This window comes from Cydia fagiglandana, chromosome 8 (genome assembly GCF_963556715.1).
Source record: "Cydia fagiglandana chromosome 8, ilCydFagi1.1, whole genome shotgun sequence".
NCBI classification, from domain to species: domain Eukaryota; kingdom Metazoa; phylum Arthropoda; class Insecta; order Lepidoptera; family Tortricidae; genus Cydia; species Cydia fagiglandana.
Genome location: NC_085939.1, coordinates 3,235,470 through 3,244,521, shown reverse-complemented (window position 1 = coordinate 3,244,521; position 9,052 = coordinate 3,235,470). Strand labels below are relative to the sequence as shown.

The window sequence follows — 9,052 nt, the reverse complement described above, 5'->3', positions numbered from 1 at the left end:
CAGGTGTTCAAAATGATCTTGACGCGAGTTTATTGTTAAGAGAATAAGAGCGTGTCAAGGTAATTTTGAACACCTCGCCCGCTTAGCAAACTCTGCTGCTGACTGTACGCCATAGTCGCCATACGGTCATCATCATTATCTTCCTAGTGTTGGCTCGGCATTTTGGAGACGCGGGGTCCGCTAAGCGACATATTCCCAAGAATTGGCACAGGCAATAGTTTCTATGAAAGCGATATATGACCTTCCAACCCAATGGAAAGCTAGGAAAAAAATCTGCCTAATCCCAATAATGATTGGGATTAGGCAGATTTTTTTCGGCACAGGCACACTAAGTACCTTAATTCGGTTTGAAAATCTGCCTCCAAGTATTATCATTTACCTACTTAAAGGTCCCTCGTTCACTTACTATGTACCTACTTACCATGAATGTCATCAAGTTACGAGTTAAAAAAAGGTAAGGTTCTTATTTTATTAAAAACAAAAATTATAATTTATGTTGCAAAGTTATCCGAAAGGAATAAGTATGTACGAGTGTGTAGGTATTAGGTATGCCTGTCCGTTACCTAAGATCAAGTTCGCCATGCATTTACTATGGCGTAGGTACTTGATCTTAGACAAACGGACGGATTTTAGGTACGTCCAAATTATGTATGTAAATTATACAGTTAATGGCGTGGTCAGAGCCACGGTGGGTTTGCAATATAAATTCCGCAATCACAACTGCGACCGACATGATTGCAGTCATTTATCGCGATCATTTGTGACCATTAAACTATATTTCTGTCAATCAGTAATCAGTAGTCAGTGGGGGGCCTTATTCTCAAATCATACCTACAAGGGAATTATTTATATTTTTAAAGTTAAACTTGCATTTTAGATTTTGGAATTTTTATATTATTTCCACTCAGAATCACGAGCTTTTTCGATCCTAATAAGTACAAGAAATAAAGTGTTCCCATAATTTCGTAAAATTTTTGTTGTCCGTTTTGTTACTGTCATAGAAGGTTGTTTGAAAACCGTAACCAAACGGACCATACATTTTGGGGACACGTCTTTTCTCAATAAAAATGGACAAAGCTCGTGATTCTAAGTAGAAATAAAGTAAAATTCCAAATTCTAACAAAAAAAAATTGGTACAACTTTAAATCAAATCAAAATGATATCGAATTTGTATTTTTGCGTAATTGCAAGAGTAAATCCAAATATTTTTTTACTGTGTATAGAACTTTATTGTAGATGTAGCAAAGATAGTATGGCACACTAACTACAGGGATTTCGTTGCTCTATTAATTTCAAACCTATTTAACCTCTTAGACCAAAATAAACTATAGGTAACCTACCTGTAGTAAAATCTTATTGAGAAAATTGCTTTAGATATTATGTCTAATTTGTACGCGGTATTAGAGCGCGGTCAAGAGTATATAAGCTACACCGCTCCACTTTGTTATGTAATATGGCGATTAGCCAGTTTCAATGTTTAGCAGTAACGCTTTGGTTTACTGCGACATAAACGCATATTGCTTGTGTCAGCGCAACCTAACGTGTATATATAGGTTCTTAAGTTCTTATACTATCTCACATAAGGTGTTTCAATACATACTCCCTGCTACTGCTCGAAACAATACATAACAAACTTCTTTTGTTATTTGATGGCGACCCAGACCAGCGAATCAACGAACTAATACTCAAGAAAGAAGAAAGAATTTACCAATACTACAAGGAAGTGAAGAACAAACGCAGTCCAGATCAACCCAGAAAATCAATCACACTTTCAACGCAAGAATCCACGCAGTCAGAACCAACCACCATTAAGAACCAAGAAAAAAAGAAGAAGAACCATCTATCAATAAAATAAAATCGGAAACCACTAGAAATCAAGAAGAGCGAAGATCGAAGAGCGTTGTCCAGGGTTTCCCGGCTCGCAAATCAAGAGGTGTCCAGGGTTATCCCGGCCCATTTCAAGAGGAGTCCAGGGTTATCCCGGCCCACCATAATCATCGGAAGCAGAGCCAGCCAGCCATATGAAGCGTCAAGCGAGTGCCACGTGGAGGTGCCAGCTCGCCAGGCCGCGCCAGCAGCACCCGGTCGCGAACTCGCACCGGACCGGACGAAGACGAAGCCGAGGACGGCCAGCCACGCAGCAATAGGATGTAAATCCTACATGTAATTTATTATTTTAATTAATTTTCTCTAAAAGCCAGCATTTTTTTTCCAATTCAGTATATAGCAGTCGTATTTAAATCATTCATAGTTATAAAAGGTTGTCGCTAAACTCTATTTCGTTTCGAGCATAAATAATTTTCATAAGAAGTCATAATTTAATATAAAAATTAAAAGTGTCGAATAGTGTCCTCAATCATGTATGTTGCAATTTGCAGCGCGTGCCACACGTTGTGCGCACGTCGACAGAAAACTTAACTAGGCCGCGAGACTTTGCCGCGAGTTAGAATATTTTAATAAGCGATGAATGAAATTTGATACGCCGCATACCGATTAAATAATTAACAACTCCATTCAATAAAATTATTTAATTGTTTCTTAGTAATGATTGATACTTTAGCTACGTGTCGGACTGATCACCTGACATAGAGCGAAAGTTTAATTTATTACATCGTTTTTTTTTGTAATTTTGGAAGTTAAATAATAAAGATTTGTTTATAGAAAACTTACAGTACGGTACAAGTTTGAGAAGTTTTAAGGAGTTAATAGGCACATTCGTACAATGTGACCTTATAGCTAGAGCACTAGTCCTTCGTACTTGATCATAGTGTGATATACAGTATCCTCCGTGAAAGTTGTAGGAGACTTATTGTCTTAATGTATTTGTGTCTCTAGGTACAGGCAGAGCCGTACAGCCTGGTCTGATATGCCGATATTATCGTATTGTTCCCAGTGAAGACATTCCGTTATGGCTCATTGTGGAGAGATGACAGTTAGTCACGGGTACGCACGGGAGCGTAGCCCATGTAGTATTGATAAAGGGTGACCATGCCCTAGGTGTTTGTTGAGCAATTGCTATGGATAGCATTGATAGGTGAAGGGTGCGCACAGAGGCGCAACCCAGTTATGTCCTTGATCATAGTCGACCTTAAAGGTGTCCGTGAAAGGCTTAACATTTAATACGGCATTAGTTATTTTTATTACGAGATTTATAGGGTACCGTAACTATAAACAGCGATAGTAGAAAATGTTTTACAGTTGAAGAGTAAATGTTTTAAAAATGAAGAATAGGTAAATGTTTTAAAAGAAGAAGATTTATATTATTTTATGAGAAAAGGAAATTAATATTTTAACGTTGAGAGATGATAACATTTTAAGTGAAGATAATATTTTCTTATTAAAAGATAACGATATTTTTACAAGGACTACGACATTAATACGACACTTAAATCAAGCTAAATAAAGATTGTTTGCATTTATATAATTTATTAACCTTTTTTTATTGTTTTCAGAAAAAATTGTAAACAAGTAACATGCGTTTAAATTATTTCTTCTGCCACCCCGGCGGTGAGAGGAACTTTCGGGGGAGGTGTAATATGGCGATTAGTCAGTTTCAATGTTTAGCAGTAACGCTTTGGTTTACTGCGACATAAACGCATATTGCTTGTGTAAGCGCAACCTAACGTGTATATATAGGCAGGTATTAGAGAATAAACGTTCTTTTGTTCTTATACTATCACACATAAGGTGTTTCAATACATACTCCCTGCTACTACTCGAAACAATACATAACAAATCACATTTTACTCACATTAAATCGGTGGTATAGCTAGTTTGTTACCTACTGCACGACACCTTGCACTTTGAGACTATGCGCTGAAACTTGGCACAGTTGATTGTTAGCTGGTCTAGAGCAGATACAGACCGGGAGCCGTCGAGAGCCACGTCTCATTTAGTGGGGGGAAGGGGGGAAGTTCGACGCCGCCGCGCTTCACTTGGAGCAACATTTCTCTAAAACTATCCCTATTAGGGCATGTGATATATCATTGTCGGATAAATTAAGGATGAGAAATCTAGTTTTGGAACTAAAACAATGCACTTTCTAACAAAAAAAAAGCGTAAAGTAGAAAAGACTAAAAAACGTATTTATTTGTGATTTTTTCATAATTACCAATTTTTTTTTAAGTGTAGCAGGAATCTGAAAACAATAAATACAGTTGTAAAGCTACACTTATTACGTTTAAGTAAATATATAGTTTATTATACACAACTGTCGATAAATGGGAGATAAAAAATAATAATAAGCGTGGGTCAGAGTGATCTCAATACAAAATACTATGAATGTGGGAAAGTTACTTATAATTTGTTCTACAATCGTTAATTTTTTTAAGTTTTTCGTAAATAACTCGTAAACGGTAGCCCACAGCAAAAAATAACCTTTTACGTAAATAATCTGTTTCAGATTTCTTATAAAATGAGTGCTACTGTTTTTCGCCACAATCAATATTAAAAAAAATATTGAAGGGAGAAAATAAATACTTAGGTCCCCTTTTTTAGTCATTCGTAAATAACTCGTAAACGATGGCTAATAGCAAAAAAATCCTGCTACACTTTAAACAAAAAATGGTAATTATGAAAAAATCAAAAATACGTTTTTTAGTCTTTTCTACTTTACGTTTTTTTTTGTTAGAAAGTGCATTGTTCTAGTTCCAAAACTAGATTTCTCATCCTTAATTTATTCGAAAATGATATATCTCATGTCCTAATAGGTATAGTTTTAGAGAAATGTTGCTCCAAGTGAAGCGCGGCGGCGTCGAACTTCCCCCCTCCCCCCCACTAAATGAGACGTGGTTCTCGATGTCTACCGTACTGTATCTGCTCAAGACCAGCTAACAATCACCTGTGCCAAGTTTCAGCGCATAGTCTCAAAGTGCAAGGTCCCCATACCACGGTGTACAGTAACAAACAAAGCTATTAATGCTATCGTGTTATCATTTCTGAATAAGGGCTCTGAGCTCTAGAGACGTAGAAGAGACCTGGGTGTTTATGCCAGCAGTTTTCTGCGTAGTTGTAGAAAAAAAGTTGAAAACGTATCCAGAGTCCAATCTAATAAGCTAATTCTGCAATGACTGATCACAAATGCAGAAATGTCATTACGAGTATAAACATCGTATTATCAGAATAATTTGACATTGATTATTGATAGATTTGCCAGTTGCTTTGCGGTGAAGGAAAACTTCGTGATGAAACCGGACTAATCCCAATAAGGCCTAGTTTTCCCTATTGGTTGGACGGTCAGATGGCAGTCGCTTTCGTAAAAACTAGTGCCTACGTCAATTCTTGGGACTAGTTGTCAAGCGGACCCCAGGCTTCCATGACTCGTGCAAAATGCCGGGATAACGCGAGGAAGAGGTAATAACTGTAATAAGCATTTATTTAAGAAATAAAAATCAAAATTAAGGAAATACTTTTTTTATTATAAACGGTACACATAATTATATGTTACTAAACCTATTACTAAACGTTATTATTATTTATTTTATATACACAAACATTAAAACAATATTGCTTTATTTATACTTAATCAATTATTTATAATTAAATTTATTATCATTTTCAGATATAGAGAATAAATTATGTAGGTATTTTTTAAATAAAATAATTAGCAGAAAATTAATTACGAAACTAAATACAAATATAATGAAGTGGGGAACACTAACCGACGGGCCACCATCTAGAACTTGTGACCTGCTAAAAAGAACCTATATAAAAATATACCTTCTTATTAAGCTCGACGCTGTTAGAGTCAGCATTACCTTAGTGGATTCGATTGGATTGTTTTGTCAATTAAAATCAAATGATTAAAATGGTACTGTGCCTTTGGTCTATTTATTTACTAAGTGGTGGCCGAAGTTTAGAATTGTCGGCCAACAATTGGGCACGACACAAACAGTTTATAAATAAATTGTTGGCCACATCATAATGTAGATACTCGTAGACAGGTCAGTTCAATAAATACTCTGGGTTAAATGTAATGATAAAAAGTTTTAAAGTACTTCCGCTTTATGATATCGCCAATTCATTTCATGTCCAGCTATTTCATAAAACTGATAATTTACGAGCGTCTCGTTTAAAAAAAATATATTCTGACATAAAATCTATAATTCTCTTGGTATTGCCGGCATGTGACGTTGTGTACTGGGGGGCGATTTCTGAATTTTGGAACGCTCGATTTCGTCGCTCGAAAATCGGTGGAAAACAGCGAAATGCTAAGTTTTGAAAGACAAGCGATAGGAATTGGCAATGTAGGTAGTGGTATTGACCATTCGTTTTCAATTCTATTAGTAGAATTTAAATGCCTAGTAGTGGAGATATTATTGAAAGAAATACACGTAATCGGGTGGTTGAAATTCAAGAATTGGCCCCCTGGTACCACCTGGTAGCACCTTTACCTTCAGTATCGGATAAAATTATTAATTAATTACAAAAAATACCTACAATACTTATTTTAACTGTAAAACGTTCAACATTCTAGCTAGGAACATCACAGCTCACTAAGGGGCACAAGCCTAAAACTTAAATATACTCGTAATATATCAATACCACAAAGCAATACATATAATTTTTGTAAGATTTATTTAAAGTATTTATTTGTCGATATTATCATAATGGTCGGTAAGATGATTATGTATGAATATAATTTGATGCGGACTATCGCACGTTGTGCTTCAATAAAAAAATAGTCAAGCTCTAGAGAAACTATTCCAACGTTTCCCTTGATTATGTTTATTCAGATAGATATAGATGCGGAGGGCATATACTTATACGGGATTATACCGATTTTTTAGATACATTAGATATCGATGCAACCGTCAACGACATATACGTTAAAATAATCTATATTAACTAAAAACGTTGACAAATTTTATAAATAGACATAGAGATTTATGCAAGGGATTCTATAGGGGGATCGGTATACATTCCATGCATACCAAAATACAAACAGGTCACTTTGTAGTTACGCATCGATCGTCTATGTGAATATCTAAAAAAATGAGAATTTACTGTATTATTACTACATCAGTTCAAGGTCAGAATAAGAGTCAAACAAAAGTTTCTATCGAATATGTATCGTGTTCGTTATGTTACTGTTCACTGGCGAAAGAGTGGACTGTAAAAAATGGGACGATAGGGGAATACTTTAGGGCCGGTTGAGCAAGAAAGTTGTTGTATGCCAAATTAACTTATGAAATTAAATTTAAGTGCGAAATAGTGTGAGACGAAGTTACCTTTGCAATCCGGTGGTTGTGGGTTGAACCGTTGGTCTCTGTTGTGGACTGCTGGTGGTGGTCCGGGCTGCCCTTGTCGCAAGCTAGAGGTAAGCTCAGAACCGTTACCTTCAGTCGGCCAACTTAGACCTAGGTTTTTCCACTGCACAGATGGGCACGGCGTCCTTCGGCTACACAGCACTGATTTTAGATAGTCTAGAGATTGGCAGTAGTGCTTTTAACAAAATTGCGAGAATATTAACGAGAATAGCGAGAGGCGGTGTGCACTGGTAGTAGTTCTATGACATACTGGCTCTGACAGCTCATGACAGAGCAAGATTTAAATTCGAACCGTGACTTTGGTGTTGCCACAGTATTTACAAAAAAATATTCCTAAAAATACAAAGCCAAAGCTGAACATTCCGCCCACCAAAATGCATTGTATTTTGACTAAGCGAAAAGGAAACAATAAAGTAAGGTAAGTGCGAGAATATTAAGTCTAAAACGAAAAAATGGACAACACAAAGGTAGCGCTCTAAAGCGACTATGCAGGCAGTGGGCACAGTTTGACCACAGGCCGTTTGTACAACCCTATGGCCGTGCGCACAGTGACCACACGACAGATCCCGTCGGATCCGGGGTGTGTGTCGATGATGCGACCCAGGGGCCACTTCATTGGGCTCGTCTGCTCATTCACAACGAGCACTAGTGCACCAATTTGGACGTTGGGTTGCCTATCGTGCCACTTCATCCGCTGGTGGAGGGTATGCATATACTCCTTGGACCATTTGTTCCAGAAGTCCTGGTGCATCTTCTGAAGCAGCTTCCAGCGTTGGAGAGGGCTAACCCGAACGTCTGATAGGTCTTCCTCGGGCACGACAGATAAGGGCTCCGTTGTGAGAAAATGGCCCGGAGTAAGGGCCGATAAGTCGTTAGGATCGGTACTGAGAGGAGTAAGGGGTCTCGAATTAAGAAGAGCCTCGACCTGGGTCAAGATGGTTAGAAACTCTTCGTACGTCAACCTCTGACTACCGATGACTCGAGCCAAATGTGTTTTAACAGCCTTGATACCGGCCTCAGCGAGACCCGAGAAGTGAGGGCTGCCTGGCGGATTGAACTCGAATTTAATCTCGCTATGCGTCGCAGCATCTCCTACAATACGTTGCAGAATATTGTTCGCGCCGACAAAATTCTTCCCCTGGTCGGATACCAACCGGTTACACCGACCACGACGCGCGACGAAGCGGCGAAGCGCGGCAAGAAACGCGTCTGAGGACAGCTCAGTGACGAGCTCCGTGTGTACAGCCTTTGTCGAGGTGCACACGAAAACGCAAATGTAACCCTTGTAGGTCTTGTTACCTCGCCCGCGACCCAGAGCTATGTCAAAAGGTCCCCCGAAATCGACAGCAGCACTCAGGAAAGCTTTGAGCTGGGCTACCCGATAAGACGGCAAGTCGCCCATGAACGGCGCAGGAGCACCGAGTGGTTGAACACGGAAGCATTTCATGCATTTTGACGTGACAGCGTGGATAGCTCGCTTTGGGGACAGTATCCAGAAATGCTGCGCCAGCAAATTATGAAGCGTCTGGACGCCTGGGTGCATGAAACGCTTATGGTACTCGTCGATCAAGAGGGAGGTAAGACGATCGTCGCGAGGTAAGCTCAGAACCGTTACCTTCAGTCGGCCAACTTAGACCTAGGTTTTTCCACTGCACAGATGGGCACGGCGTCCTTCGGCTACACAGCACTGATTTTAGATAGTCTAGAGATTGGCAGTAGTGCTTTTAACAAAATTGCGAGAATATTAACGAGAATAGCGAGAGGCGGTGTGCACTGGTAGTAGT

General features: G+C 38.7%; 1 protein-coding gene across 1 annotated transcript; it reads right to left on the bottom strand.

Annotated features, from left to right (window-relative positions):
- Positions 1-7,752: 7,752 nt before the first annotated feature.
- LOC134666904 (uncharacterized) lies at positions 7,753-8,811 on the bottom strand. The gene has a single exon (XM_063524210.1). It carries the CDS (start codon positions 8,809-8,811, stop codon positions 7,753-7,755), a length of 1,059 nt encoding a protein of 352 aa, XP_063380280.1.
- Between the last annotated feature and the right edge of the window lie 241 nt (positions 8,812-9,052).